A 15745-nucleotide genomic window follows, 5' to 3' on the forward strand; every position below is an offset into this window, starting at 1 on the left:
AAAATCATAAAAGCATGTAAACGTTTCCATTTTGTTGTTTTACTTGGCTGGTTTTTCCACTTACAACCTCTTCAGTACTTTATTTACTCTGAAAATCATTAAGTATTACATTCCTGTGTGTTTGATCTGTGCTAATAGAATTATGTTACTAATCAAAATGTAATGTAGCTAATGGAGATATATGTGAACAGGGAAATCTTACCTCCTCAAAGACTCAAACAGTTACAGTATGTGCCTAATGGTGGATAAAAAAGAAAAAAACTGAGCTGTCAACTATATCAGTAGAGACTGGTGCTCAATGCTTTATAAAGTGTTAGAAATGCTGTCCCCTATGATCAAACCAGTAGAAGTAATGGAGGCCAAAATTCTTCAGATAATTGAATGCCTCCCCTGGAGTTTGCTATACAGTAGGTCATAGGCACCTCATTTGTACCTATATTGTCTCTGTTTGTCTCTGTGAGGTCTGTCATTTTGCCTGCACTTTGTCTATCCATCTGCTCTGGCTATTAATGGTAGTACTTTGAATGTAACAAAACACTTTCAGGCTTTTCTTCCCAGTAATTTTGTATGGGTTTCATTAGTTTTCCTAATATTACAGCTCTGTGCTGTAGTCTTGTAATATGAGTGCACTAAGGATCCCTTACCATCGTAACAAGAGCAGTATATAGTACACTGCATACTACATAGTATGATAATGCAAGTTAGGAATAGTGTTTAATACAGCTAAAATTTTAAATGGATGTAATCCCAAAAACTATAATCTCCAATAATCTTTAACAAGTCATTGTTTTTTTAAAAGCCATTTTAAATATTCCTATGCAGCTTTCATTAAAATAATAGCTGGGGATATTGCTTTTTTAGGTCCCTGTTAAGACATTTGTGACAGCACTCTCTTCCTGTTGTCATGCTCAGAAAACTTACCCTGAGAAATGCCTTTCTGCTACTGCTTTAGTACATGCATGTAGACAAGTGGCTTCAAAGAGGCTGCAGGGACAAGTAACTGAGACGCCATGACCATTAGAAAAGGTTGAAAACAAAGATTTTGTTTTATGAATTGGACATGCAGTTTAAAATTAGGGGATTTACTTTATCTATGCTTTTCTTTTATTTAAAGCGGACCTAAACTCAAGCGATTAAGACAGAATGGGGGCCCAAAGCCTCCCAGGATACCTACATCATGCAACCTGGGAGGCTCTTGGCTGCTCCTTTTGCGTATGCCCTAATCCCAGGCATGTGCAGAAGGAGCCCTTTCATTACCCCCCTGGTGGTATTCCTGATTGTGGCTCAGGGTGAAATTTCTTTACAGAAAGTGGTAACCCCGAGCCACACTCGGGGTGGAATTGAGGGCTTACCTGGTCCTCACAAGCCCTCGGCATCCTCCAGCGATGCCGACCCCGTATCTCTGTCTCGTTGGCTATGCCCGGCCAGCATGGGCGTCTCGTTGGCGATGCCTGGCATCTGTGTCCCCTGGCCTGGCATCCCAGCGTGTGAATGTTAGAGATGCAAGGCCAGGGGATGCTGATGCCAGCAGGGCCATGCGACGTGTGTGTGGGACCGGCGGGAAATTTAAAATTAGAAGTATTTTTAAATGTCAATTGTACTGATTTGACATTTAAAATACAAAATAATCATAGTGCCAGGGAGGTTAATGGAAGAAAAAATTGCCCATCTCATGCATGCATAGTGAGATTGGCAATCTTTTTTTCCCCCATCTACGTCTTCTGAGCTCACTCATCATTCCTCTGCAGGATTAAAGGTAAGTGTATTTTTTTTTATTTTGAATTTAGTTCGGCTTTAACATAACTGCATAACTTAACAATAAAAAAAAAAAAAAATACTGCAAAACATTCACTATACATGTAAAAAAAAAAAATACAAGCCTATCTTAAAAACATCTATGGATGTGATTTTCTGTGTTTTTCTTCTTGGTACAAGAATGGTACAGTTGGAGAATTCCAAACCAGGAAAGAAAAAAAACTTGGTTACAAATGTTCTGAATATATATATATATATATATATATATATATATATATATACTGTATATTCAGTTTTGAGATTGAAAAGTGTATTAGATTATTTTTTTCTCTTTAAAATATTGCAGATTTCAGGATGGTAAATGACTTTCAATGAAGTGTTTTCGGTGAAGAGCAAAAAAAACAACAGCTGAACTCCTTAGAATAAATTACCCTTTTAAAGAGACAGTTAACGTGTGATTAAATACTGAACACTGGTAAATCAGTTGATACATGGATTGCACTTTCTAATAACTGGTACTAATTAGGTCCTATTCACATCCGGTGTTATTGTTTGTATTTGTTATGTATGCAAGCTTGTTATCCGCAGCCTCTATTTATTGTACAGTGCTGTGTAATATGGTGGTGCTGATTATTGCCTAGTAAATAAAAATTATTTTGCCCAAAAGTAGCTCTTGCTGTATTGTCTAGTTGTGTCTAGGGGACAGTTCATACAGATTACAGATGCTTAAAACATCCCTTTAAAAAGGCGCCTTTTCTTCCCCATTTTTGGCTGGTGTTTGTTTATCATGAAACACAATGGGAATGCATTTCTGCTTAGTTTTTCAATTGTTAATTTTGTTTTAAAAGTTACTTTTTCTTTACATTTTCCATATCCATCCCTCTCACCTCTAAGCCCTGTTTATAAACCTGCAAAAAAGTTCTGTTCATATTAAAGGAATTTTGTAATTGCTACCTGAAGCTATTTATGTAAAGTAAGTATCCGCTTTTTTGGTATATCTTTTGTTTAGGGCTCCAAAATTGCTAGCATTGTTGTAAAACGTATTATACTCTTTAAAAAAATTATACTGTATTTACTGTAAGCTCTACTGTAAACATGTCAATAGGGTTTTTTTTGCCAAACTACTTTGCTGCATCTTGAAGAACTCTAAACGCATTAGATGAAATTGAGTTTTAAATTGATGGAAGCTTCTAAATCTGTACATACACCAAACAGCCACTAGAGGTCTAAAGTGAAGCACCATTTCTGCAAAAAATGTTCCATTAAAACTCATTGACAAATGAGTTTACTTGTTTCAAAGACGTTTACAGGACAAAAATAATGATGGGGTATTTTACAGTTAACATATAATCACTGATTTATTTGCATACATGTTTACCTTGACAAATTCCCTTTCATAAGATTTTACCTGCACTTATTTTGATTTACAGGGCTGCATTACCTTTCCTAATCTATACCACTCATCACCTTATCTTGAGTATCCTTTTGTACAAATAACGAGCTGTGAAGGAAATTCACTATTGCTTTATCACTGTAAGGAGTGAACGGTCACTACACATGAAACATTGATTCCTTATGGTAAAAACTACACCAGCATCATGTAATAACAATTTTGCAAGATAACAGGGTGTTTGAGTTGTGTGTTAATGAATGTTATCACACACTTCTACATGCTACCTACAAATACACTATACAATTTTATTAGTAATAATACCATTCAATGAATGAGTTCATGATCAGCTGACAGTGTACAAAAATGTTCAGTAAAACTGCAAAGATCAATGGCGAGGAGCAAACTGTATGAACCCCAGCGCTCTCCAATGGCATATTGGTTGCTATAGTTGATCACAATTGGTATTTGGTAAATAAATAAGATTGTATAGAGTCTCATTATTATCCTAAATGGTCACTATTGATTATCACCTTGACTCTAGAAAATGTAAATTAGGAAAGGCAGGTACGATATCTGAAATATAATTCTATGCCTGTAACCTGTTGTATCGCGCTCCAGTCAAAAACGAATGGGCCGTCTCTTCTAGAGACATCGCTTGAAGCCTGGGGAAAAGAAAAGGGAAAAAAGAGCACATTAAAGTGGGTCTAGATTTGCCTAGGAATGACAGCTGCATATTAATCGAAAAGAATTCTGAACAATCAAAAAGCCATTTTTCAGCAAAATGTACCCCTAGAGTCCTCATCACAAAGCCAGGGAATACACTTGAAACAGGATTGATTTCATCTTAAAGGGGTGGTTTCTTTGAAAGGCTACCAACTGCAGTTGTCTTATTTGGTTTTCAAAATTACAACAAAATTGTGCCATATTGTGTCAAAAAAGAGATAATATAACAGCTTTTAAACAAATTTAGTAATTAAAGGATCAATGGAAAACAAATTAAATTCTTATGCATATGGTAAGGAACGGCATGGAATACAGAGTAGCTATCAGTAAAATCTTTATATCAAACGAAGCTTCGGTAACGCTGCTTCCTAGAGAAAAAAAGGGAAATATAGAATTACTGTGTACAGACAATTACTAAGAAAATAAGATTTTCTCAGTACTAGGAAAAGGTGTACTGACTTAATTTAGAATAATATGTTTGAATCATTTAATCTAATGTGCCCTCAGTTCTAATAACCATTTGTGCCGATTGGCTCTGGCACTGAAATGGTATAAATCCCTTCTGGGCATTTTCTTAGAAGTCCTGTCACTTCATTAGAAGACAGATAACATCTGACACTGAAGAAGTTACTTGTACACTTGTAATCAATGTTAGTTTGATGGAATATTAATGCAGTAGCTCCGATTTCAGAGTCCATTGTGTTCAATAATCTACATGATATGCCAGATATTAGGACGCACTCCTCTCCAACCTACGTTTTAGTGTATCATAGAAGAACACATTCTGAAAAGATGAGATTCTAATATGGTGCTAATGTTACTATTACCAATTTTATAGCAGCCACAAATATCTTTACTTATATTGTCCACAAATTTGTAGCTGGGTAGCAGAGGTGATGAGCTGGGTAAAGTAATCAGTAAAAGTGATGCATCCACAATTAAAGCCCACGTCCTGGGAAAATTCAAAATTTGCCAATTCCTGACTCCCACCATACTAATCCCACCAGGTAGAATGGTCTTATCTTGTAAAAGAAGGTATACACACCAAGTCCATTGGCTTGTCCCTTGATAGCACGGTTTCTGTGTCATTGGATTACTAACTGATCCATCGATGCAATAGTGCCCACGGTGGCTGGTCCCAGTCCATACCAAAAAGGACCTCATTGCCATCAATTAAAAGAGAAGTGTCCAAGTCAAGAAGACTGTGAAGAGTACACCTGAGGCACCCAACCAGTTGGCCTGGAAGAACCGGCTGGAGCGTCATGAGACTGTGTTTCAGGTGAAAAATTGTTTGTATTGGAATGGATTTAGATAGGTATTTTAATTTCCTCCCAGAGGTTAGATAGAGAGGGGAAGGAGGGTGTCTTTTTGACCAATGATCAACTTTAACACATATTAAAAACATTAAAATCTTTAGGCCCACCATCGGTATATTGCAATAGAGAATGAAGAAACAATAGTTACATAGTTAGGTTGAAAAAGTACATCAAGTTCAACCAATAGGGAAATAAATATATCCCAGATAAAAAACCCTATAGACACAGTTGATCCAGAGGAAGGCAAAAAAAATCCTTGTTCAATTTGCTCCAACAGAAGAAAAATTATCCTTCCAGATCCTGTGAGGGAATCAGATGTTACTTGGATCAACAATGTCTGTTATCTTTATTACCAATGGAGGGGCATTTACAAAAAAAGTTAATTTAATGCCTTCTTTTATCTTAATTAATAATGAAGTATATGTTTTCTAATGTGTTTAAAATGTTAGACCTGCTAATCCTTTCATTTTCCTTTAAATGAAAGTTACGGAAAATTTATTTTATTGGTTAATTTATGTCACTTGGTTAACTTATTGTCAAAAATCAATATATGCATGCTTTTAAAATGTTCTCCTTAGCACTATTCACTGGAACTAAATTCACTTCCCTTTGCATCTTTGCCATCTTTAACCTGGACCATTTTCAGATTCGGGATTTTTCAAGGTCAGAATAACGTAAATTTAATACTTGTGTATAAAATTCTTTCATGCCGGGATCATAGACTGAGCTATGCATTGCCCAATGTACATTTTACAATAGATTACAAAAATGGCAGGTAAGCTTGTTTTACTGCAGAAGATATATTGCCTGTCTCTTATGCAAAAAAGAGCTGCCTGCCCGCAATTTTATTTTTAAGTTCCACTTTAAGTTCAGTGTCTCTTCTTAGGTTCTGAGGTGCACCTATCATTCTAGCAAAAATCTACTCATGCTAAAAAATTAGTGAAAAACCCCAATGGGAAAACTGACAGCAATTAAATCTTGACTCTAACCCCATGAATCTAACCCACCCCAATGCCAAACTCAATAAAAATGATTTGATACAGAGATACACTTTAACTTACACTTACAATTACAGCACTGCTGAGAAAATAGGCTTCCGGTTGCTATTTAGCCACATAACTACACATAAATAATTTGTTAATTTAAAACAGGCCTAAGGATTATTACCAATGTGTTGCAAACAAATTGCACATTATTAATACACAAATGTTTTATTAAATGTCCCCTGCTGTCTTCACTGAGTTTGTATGTTCCTACCAACTCTACATGGGGTTAATGTTGTATACAACTGTTGATAATAAGATGAAATAATTAATAAAACAGGAATCCATATGGTTAATTGATTCAACCAAGGTTTCTGTTTAATATTTTAATATTTATTTCTTTTGATTTAACTTCTCATAAGTGTTCCATGAGACCAATGTGTCTTCACATCCTGACTAATTTTAAGGATTTATGTAGCAGGCATTTAATCAATTAAAACTTAGTGGTATGCACTTCAAAGTTAGTTGTTTAAGTCAATGTTAATTACAGATGTCCTAAACTTTGTCATGACCTGGCACCCTCGTAAAAACGGCATAGAATCAACTTTGTAGACAGTTTTATTTACAATATCCTTCTTTTTTTTTTTTTTTTTAAACAGTGACTTTTTCATTAAGCTCTGCAAACAATTCAAATCAAAGAGGAACTGAAAGCATGCACTTCACAGTCTTTGACTAAACTTTCATAATTGTGCTAATTTGGGTTATTTAGTGGCGCTACCATAAAAGGTTCACACTGCGGTCTGTTCAAACAAACAGCCCTCCACACGCACATCCCAAGACCAGAATAAACCAGCAGAGGGGCCGGAGTGCCAACTATGGTCATTTGAAATGTATACAAAATTTATTGGTTCAAGTGCCAAGAAAAACATTCTAATCAGTCAGTTTCCTCTCATTAAATGTTAATTAGTTTGACATAAGCTTCCTGCAGAGGAAAGTACTGGGTACTTACACATCATTAAGAGAGAGATGAATTGCACTAGCATGGAGGACAAAAAAAAGATAGGCAAAGGAAAGAAAAATGTGTGCATTTGGGGAAGACCTACCCTTTTTGCTTGGAAGCTTTTCCTGAACAAGCCTCAGAAGAAGCTGAAATACAAACAGGATTACAATAGATTACCTCATAGGATCGTACTTCACAAAGCAAATTAAACAATAGCGCAAACCAATTAAATAATTTCCTCCTTGTTTTATATAGCTTGAAATATTTGCAGTTTATTACAATACCCTTTTACAACTAGAAAACAACCATATTAACCTTTGGTTCGCACCACACCTGCAGCGTTCTTGCGTACAAAAGGTCACTGACATGGAAGCAATTACTGCATGCGCAAAGGGCTTTTAGCTATGCAAAGACTGCATTGCCTTCTATTTTTATTCTACAAGGCTGCTGTAGCCTGCTTAATTAAATACTACCATATAAAAACAATACCACTGAGTTTCATTAACAAATCAGTATAATTTATTCCTCCTACTAGACATTTTTTGGAAGAGCTGAAGACTGATAAAAGTGACAAAATGACTTAATTAATGTCATGGTCATGCTGTTTTACTATATGCAGGAAAAGGTCTTTGTGGTAGGAACGAGTTTAAGTATAATAGAATATAATTGGCCGTTAAAGCAGAACTCAAGCTTGGAGTTTCATTTTTGTGTTAGAGGAGATTTAGAACCTTAAAAAGGTTTAGAATCTTTGTCACAGTTTTATTGCTGTCTGTTGGAGAGATTTTTGTTTACTGTCCTAGAAACACAACAGGAAGTAAAATAATTATTTTAAGTAGTGTAAAGGCTACAAAACCATGATAGAGAATAGAGGGGGCACTGCAAGGAAAGACAGAAACTATAGAAGTGTCTTATTCTATTTACCAATACCCTATATCAACATAGTGGGCGTGTGCTGTGGGGGAGCCGCACGGACCACGCTCACTCTGATTTTCAAGAACATGCCCTGCACGGAGCCTGTACTGACAATTTCTTCCGTCACCCTGGTGGGCATGTGCTGTGCGGACCCGACCCCACACTAACCCTGAGATCGTGCTGAATGGTCGGCCCCCACACATTTTCACCTCACCAAATCTGGCCCTCTTTGCAAAAAGTTTAGACACCACTGATCTATGGTCAAAGGTCAGACATAGATGGACGGATTTTGAACAGAATAATTTAGTGTGTCCTAACCAGGATCCTTGAGCAATGAGCAGTTTGTGCCGCTCAGGTTAGTTTAACTGACACCAATGATGTGTTTTGCTATCCATAAAGATGATGTTCTTCCCATTGGTCACAATGTAAAAGGGTTTTTCCTTTTGACCACTACACTAATGTACCAAGAGCTGCAGATAATGTAATTATAGCAAGAGTTGCTTATGATATGAAAGTTTTTTCAAGGGTTCCCCCATGTTAAAAATTTTAAGAAACACTGCTCATTTTTTAAATGGTAGGGGCACTACTTCCAAAGTGTTCAACATTAAATATTCTCCGATGATCTGAACTTATTGCAGGGATTTTGCAGAAAGTTGCATCTTAAAACTGTTAGCCCTGAATCTCTCATTATCGCTAATAATGTAAGGATTGGTTAAGGATTTAAAAAAAAAAAAGAAAGTGAAGTCCAGATCAATCTGGTGTCACATACAATTTTTACAAATACACTATGGCATGCATTATACTGCGCACAGTTGTGGCCCTACTACATTAAACACAAAACACGTAGAGCTTACAAACCAGGGAGGACAAAGGGAGGTGCTAAGAGGGGCCCATTGTTGGCCATGTCCACCACTGATACATACCTATGCAAAACACGCATGATGCTTGTGTTCTGGCCAATCCTGGACGGCACGGTATCTAATCCATTCAAGGTATGGAAAGATTGGGGACTTTGTAGAAGTAAAGGTATTTTTTTTTTCAGTAATGCTTTTTATTTCGCTTCAACCTTAAATGAACTGGAAGAGCAGCCTTTAAAAAAACAATTTATTCAAATAGTACTTGCAATGTGAATGCTGTAAATATGCTAACTCTGTATGTATCATCTCTTCTGCTATGCTCATGAACCCATTTCAAGCTGCATGGTTTCATTGTAGGTAGCATGAGTATTGTTAAAAGGTTTCCTATGCGTCGGCTTTTTAAAGGCTTGCATATTAGGCACCCCTAAACCCAACCTATTCTGCTATTAGAACCCTGATACCCTGATTTTAAATCTCTGCTACTTTTTTCATGATATAAATATAGATCTTAGGGGACAACATATCCAGCATAACCAAGGCCAATTTTACTGCTTTTTTTGCAGTAATATGTTTTTTAATGCATTGTTTTAATGCATTTTGTTAATAGGTCCTACACATACAAGTAAAAAGCTTTTCAGTATTTTTTTTTTAATAATTACCTGCATTTTGCATTCATTTTGCCCAACCAGATGTTAAAATCACCCTCCTTTTTTGTTCATTTTGTTCTGCATGGTTTTTAAATTTTCTTTGCACACACTGATGTTGTTTAACAGGCAATGCCTTACAGATGCGTCAGGAAAGAGGCAATGGGATAGACAGAATAAATGCTGTTGAAACACTTAACCTTTGCCAGATTTCACAACTAGCTATGACATTACAACTTTGCTAAAATTACAAATGGGACTGGTAATCCTTTGAGGTTGATGGAAGCAGCTTTGGTATCTGCAGCTTTTTTTTTTGCACACATCTGTCCCTCTTTATAGAATTTCCTTCACTTAATGCACAGTGAAGTTTGACTCAAACACTAATAGTCATGTTTATCCAAGGAAAATGTCAGTTTGTTTTTTCTTCAAATAACAAAATGATTCCTGACCTTTATCCCACTTATGTAGCTGCTTGTTAATGGTGAATTATAACACACAGCTAAAGTAAAACAAACAGAAGCATTTATTATATATTACTGTATGTTAGCAAATAGGAAATGGAACAAGACAGGAAGATGAAGTACGTAGGAAATTGGACACAATATAAAACTGACACACAATATTAGGAAGTCGTATCAGGTTTCAAGTATATGGAATCCCTTCAGATAAATAATTCAATAGGAGAGCCATATTAGTAAGAAACACAGGAACTGGGCAACTCTGTGAGGCACAGTGTCTGTAATTAAGAATTACATTGTAAGAAAGCCAGCCCTATAATCCTATTTTGGGAGGAGGTAGCTGCAGTTACTAAGATTGCCATTGTTCCTGGCTCATTCCATTTGCCTTCTCGAAGAGCAGAAATTATCCCAATGATGACAATAATGATATTCATGGTTTCCTTATTTTGTCCTATTGTGAAAAAAGAATATTGTGCATAAGTCCCCCCAGGTGATTATATCTGTATTGTATTTGTGCTGAGATACAAGGCATTACCAAACAGCTTTAATTCAGTACCACTATTGAAAATTACCATCATTCTATAGTCCAATCTTTATTTTTACCTGCCAAAGTGAAATTGACTTTGAGTATTGATTTACAAACTTTAAGGTAAAGAGGCTTCACACAGGAAGGAAAAAAAAATAGGTTCTCTATTGAGCAAAGGCAACTTTTTGACACTGCGTTGATTACATACCATTGGTGGCTTTTTGGGATGGGCAGACTTGAGCAGACTTTGCAAAGTGCATAGTGCAATATAGTTTAACATAGAGCAGAATGTGATATTCACTCACTAATACAAATATGTCCCTGGCCTTCATAAGGTAAATCAACTAAAAAGAAAGTCTCACCATTTTTAAAATATGTTGTCTACCTGGGCATCTAAAGAAGTCGAGATAAAGGTTGAACTATTTAGGTGCTATTATTTTATGTACCCAGAATGGGCCACCTGATTAAATTTAGTTTTTAAAATGTCTAATATAATTTCTTTATATTTACAGATTTATAACAATAGTTGTCATTTTTGTTTAGAAATCAATTTCTGTAGTATCCATAATGTTAAAACTAAATTATTCACCCATTCATTTTGTGGCAGCGTACTTAATCTGAAAAGACATGGCACTTAAATACAGCACATCAGTGTTTAAAATGGATGGTACATATATATTTACAAGTATTATTAAGTTTGGGTTGATCATGAAATCGACCCAATCATTGCACAATTGGGTTAACTCTGTTTAGGCCCAAATAATGCAGATATTTGGATTTCAGTGTGGGTCCCTCCATAATTTCCTAAAGCACCAGTTACTCAGTCAGGGAAGCAAATTAGACTCTGGAAACCAATTTTAGGACAGAAAGCCTGGCAAGCTTTCTATGGAACACCTGTATCACATGGTATATGCTACCACTCAGACCCTAGAAAAGTAGAGTCATGCAACAACCACCATTTCAGTGTGTTATCTGTTCTACTTTCAGTCAGAGCTTTGCTGCTATTAGCTGGAAAAATTCATTGTTGGGGTGAAAAAAATGCAGTTTCAGGTACAGCTCTGGGAAATGGAATTATTGTTGGGACTGCATGAATGCAAGAGGGATCTGTAGGAGTTTTCCCAATTGATCACTACAACTACTATACAGGCTGTAGTGCTGAGAAAGGTGCTACTGCTCACTGAAGTGTGAATCAGTCTTGGGAATGGCACTGTTCTGGTATTATTAAATATCTTGTCACACTTACAAGTTCACAGTTGTGTGACCATTGCAACCTGGCCCTTTTGCAAATTTAGAGTTTGTACATTCTTAAAGGGTTGATTTAATTTTTGATTTGGGGGATGTTGCAAAACAATTACATTACATTTGGCATGTGCTCAATTTAGCAGTAAGAATGTTTGAACAGTTGTACATGGAGTGTTTTATCTAGGTGTTGTTATAGGCATGTCCTACATTTCTTAAAGCGACCTATCACTAAAATTTTCACCCTGCTGGGGCGAAGACGGATAGCCGGTTGGTGCAGGACCCGATCAAAGACATCTCCGGTGGGATCAAGGGATCTGATGATAACTAGGTAAGTGAGGTTGAGCTCCGCTTTAATCAAGGTCCTGTCAGTACCTTATTATATAGCAACCTGAAGAAATGGGTATTCATACATTATACATTGATTGAATTGAAATTATGCACATTAGACCCCAAAAAGGATAATACATAAACCGTGGGAGCATACCAATTTATTTTTAAATTAATTATATATATTCATTTTAATAGCTGAAAAATATCCACACTGTTCATAATTCTAACCTACAGCTTAGGTTTTTACTTTCAATAAAGCTTAATGAGCAGTTTCCGTTGAGTTAATGATTACATTTACAAATCTACAATCAATTAGCTGGCCTATGCAAGAAGTATAGGGTTTACTTCCTTTAAAAAATAAATGACCCATGGCTCTTCATAGTCTGTTTGTTATAATTAGCATACTGTCTTTTAAAGAGGACAGTGTGTTTTCTGTTCATTAACAGTAATACTACCTTGGCATACAATCAGTCCCCATGATCTAAAAGCACCAAGGACGCCAAATTATCCTCTCTACTAGGACAAAATCAATTAACACCACTAGGGATGTCATTATTGTCACATTAAGTCACCTGATAGTCACAAGGGAAAACAAAGTGATTTCTGGAATTTGTAATGTTAGAGTTCTAGAACCAGACACGAGTAGTTAAAGAGAATCCTGGAGCCATTTTAAATATTACAAGCAGGCAAGTAGAAAATATTTTTTTTAAATATAATTTGTTTATATGCTTCCATTAACTAAGCACTTTTACAAGGTATTGATTATTATGCTTTGCATTTGCGAAGCATTATTTTAGTTTGCATACAGTAACGCAACAAGGAAAACGATGTGCACTGGGAAAGGTTAGTAATGATGAAATTAAATAACTATTTTTTTATTTCTTTATAATGGTTCTGTTATCTGTTTCATTTCAGTTCCATTCATTAAGATAAAATTGTATTTTTATATTACTATTTTGAAACCTCTTTGTGCACTGGCTTTACATTCCAGAAAAACAATAAAGATACATAGCCCAAAAATATCCCACAGTAAAAAAAAAAATATTCACAACTGATTGACAGAAACCAATGGAAGCCTGATTGCACCAAAATTGTGGCTCCTCTTACCTGATACACAGTTGAAGTCTTACATTTTGCAAAGGTGCTATGTTTTAGCAAGACACATGTTTATAAACATCCACCTATGCCATGTCTGCTTTGAGAATACAGCATTTCATCCAACACACATTTGCTTGGTGCATTGAGACAATACCTAGCAAGGCGTCTCCTGGTCTATGTATGATCTATAAATTCTTGCTTTGATCCAGTTATGATCATAGCATCTCTTCTGGATGTTGCTATTTTTGTGTTGGCTTCTCCAGACTTTGTAGCTTTGTACAACCCGGCTGGACCCATGCCTACTCTTACTTGTGTCCATCTTAAAATTCTACTTCTATTTTTTCTATCAACATTTTTTAATTGAATGTGTTCTTTTTCTGGACATTTATCTGCATGGAAGTTGTGAACAGTAGGCGAAACAAATGTGCAATGAGTCACAAAACAAAACTTCTACTGAACTACAAGGGTTCATGGAGCAAGGCAAAAAATAAATTCCATAATAAAGGGAATAATAGTCTGTTGCTTGTGTCCATAAGCAAATTGCTGTTTGCAACTGGACAGTAGTGATAGCAACAATGAAGCCACCATCAATGTTGATCTCTATGGAAGGAACTTTACCTACAGTATTTACCTTAAGTATGCCCATGTTCTTAGTATGGCTGTGCAAAAATGCCTGAAAAGGAATCTGAGTGTGCAGATTGTCTTAGCTAGTACAATTAAGCTAGCAATCCGTTACTTTACAAAAAAAAAATACTTTACAAAATTGAATTTTGAGTATTACATAGGAAAGTTGAACAAGTAAAAAAGAAGGGGACATTAATACAAAAGTGTTATAAAGAATAAAAAACAACACATTTAATATATACAGGTAGTCTAAACAGCTGTCTCAAAAAAAGCAAATTCTTGGGTAGAGGACCCACATCTTGTGTGGAATAACACATTACATTCAATGTTACACTGGTATGTATATGCAATTATGTACAAAAGGTTTGTTCTCAAATGCAGGAATTCCTATATAAAATTAAGACTTCTTTATTATTCCAAAAATCATTTATCTTTTATCTGAATTGTGGTGCTCTATTAAAAGGTAAAGTTCTCAAGAAAATGCTGACTCCTCCAACTATAGTTACCTGCAGCCAAATAATTCGCTCCACTCCCTACAAAAAAAGTCCGCATTAGCAACCCTCTCTAAACACACATACACAAAAAAACAGATAAGCAAGTAAAGGCACATATACAACAATTGCACATCGTTTTGGTTAACTAATTGTTTCATAGTAATATATAATCAGGGTCTGTGCCTTTGATTTATTTAAGGAGAATTGATATCCCAAAAATAAATAAAGGAAATAAAAATGTTTATCCAAAATATTAGCTTATTAAAACCAATCAGATTTAAGCTAACTAAGCAGGAGTTGAGCAGTACTGGTAATATAATATGGAAGCCAAACAATCTGCAGTATGAATGTATTTTAAGATTTACACCCATTACACTTCGATAACAACTTACACTATACAAAAATGTTTTTTTTTACAACAACCATTGCCGTGGCAGTGTGATGTCACTATCATGTGATATTTCAAGCAGCACACGTTAAAAAAGTTTTAAATGATTTTATCTAAATTTAAGTTAAACTCTCCATTTAAAATAGCCCAAAACAGATGCATGATTGTGAGAATATATTTATGTAAAATGATATAATTCAATTACAATCATTTCTGCTTCACCCATAACCATGTTGTGTAACAAAACGCAGTGATTTAAATGGCTCTACTAAACAATGCTCAATTCTGTTGTGAGCCAAAACTACATATGACTTTTATAATTTTTTTGTCCTACTTCAGGGGGTATTTAATTAAGTCTATCCTGTCTAACATGATCTGATGTCATTGAACAAGGATATGTTCTTTGTTAGCGGAGCTCTTACTTTCAGACTCCTCTGTGTATTTGATACCATGGTAACAGAACAGTAAGCTAAAGCCAATGAGATAATGAGATATTCTCATTGTAATTGTGCTTCATGAGGGCACTAGTTCCCAAGGGTGCTATGTGACAGCCTTACAACTGCTAATAGAATTTACAAAACACACAAATATTAGTAGGAAGCCAATTGCAACAAAAACCATGCAAACACGGGTGATGTGTTGGATCTTCTCTGCTTTGGAAAATAAGTTGGGCACGTGTATGCATTGCTTACTCTGAAGCATTATTTTAATGATTATCATTATATGTAAATCATGAAAACTTCAAGGAACTTCAGGTTTAAAACGAACTAACCAGTCCGTGAGCTGCATTATAATTATGTCCACATGCTACAGGCAGGGGCATGCTGTATTGTGATCAGCAGAGCTGAGTTGTTGCATTTTTCATATAGCCTGTGTATGTATACAGATAGATAGATTGAGCACATTGTACCCGTCAGTGTTATAGGCTCTGCACAGATGGCTATTAAAATTGGATGCCAGGTGCATGTTCCCTGCGCCTGCCAAGCACTCTTCAGAAGTCGA

At 35.7% G+C, this 15745-nt stretch overlaps 1 protein-coding gene across 1 annotated transcript in view; it reads right to left on the reverse strand.

Moving 5' to 3' along the window:
- Positions 1-15745, reverse strand: part of LOC140328433 (uncharacterized) — a 105546-nt gene that overhangs the window by 11012 nt on the left and 78789 nt on the right. Inside the window, exons 6-7 of the mRNA XM_072408022.1 lie at positions 7274-7316; positions 3748-3810 (exon numbers count right to left, since the gene is read on the reverse strand). Coding sequence (XP_072264123.1) covers positions 3748-3810; positions 7274-7316 — 106 coding nt within the window. The remainder of the gene's footprint in view (positions 1-3747; positions 3811-7273; positions 7317-15745) is intronic.

Source organism: Pyxicephalus adspersus, chromosome 4 (assembly GCF_032062135.1).
Source record: "Pyxicephalus adspersus chromosome 4, UCB_Pads_2.0, whole genome shotgun sequence".
NCBI lineage: Eukaryota > Metazoa > Chordata > Amphibia > Anura > Pyxicephalidae > Pyxicephalus > Pyxicephalus adspersus.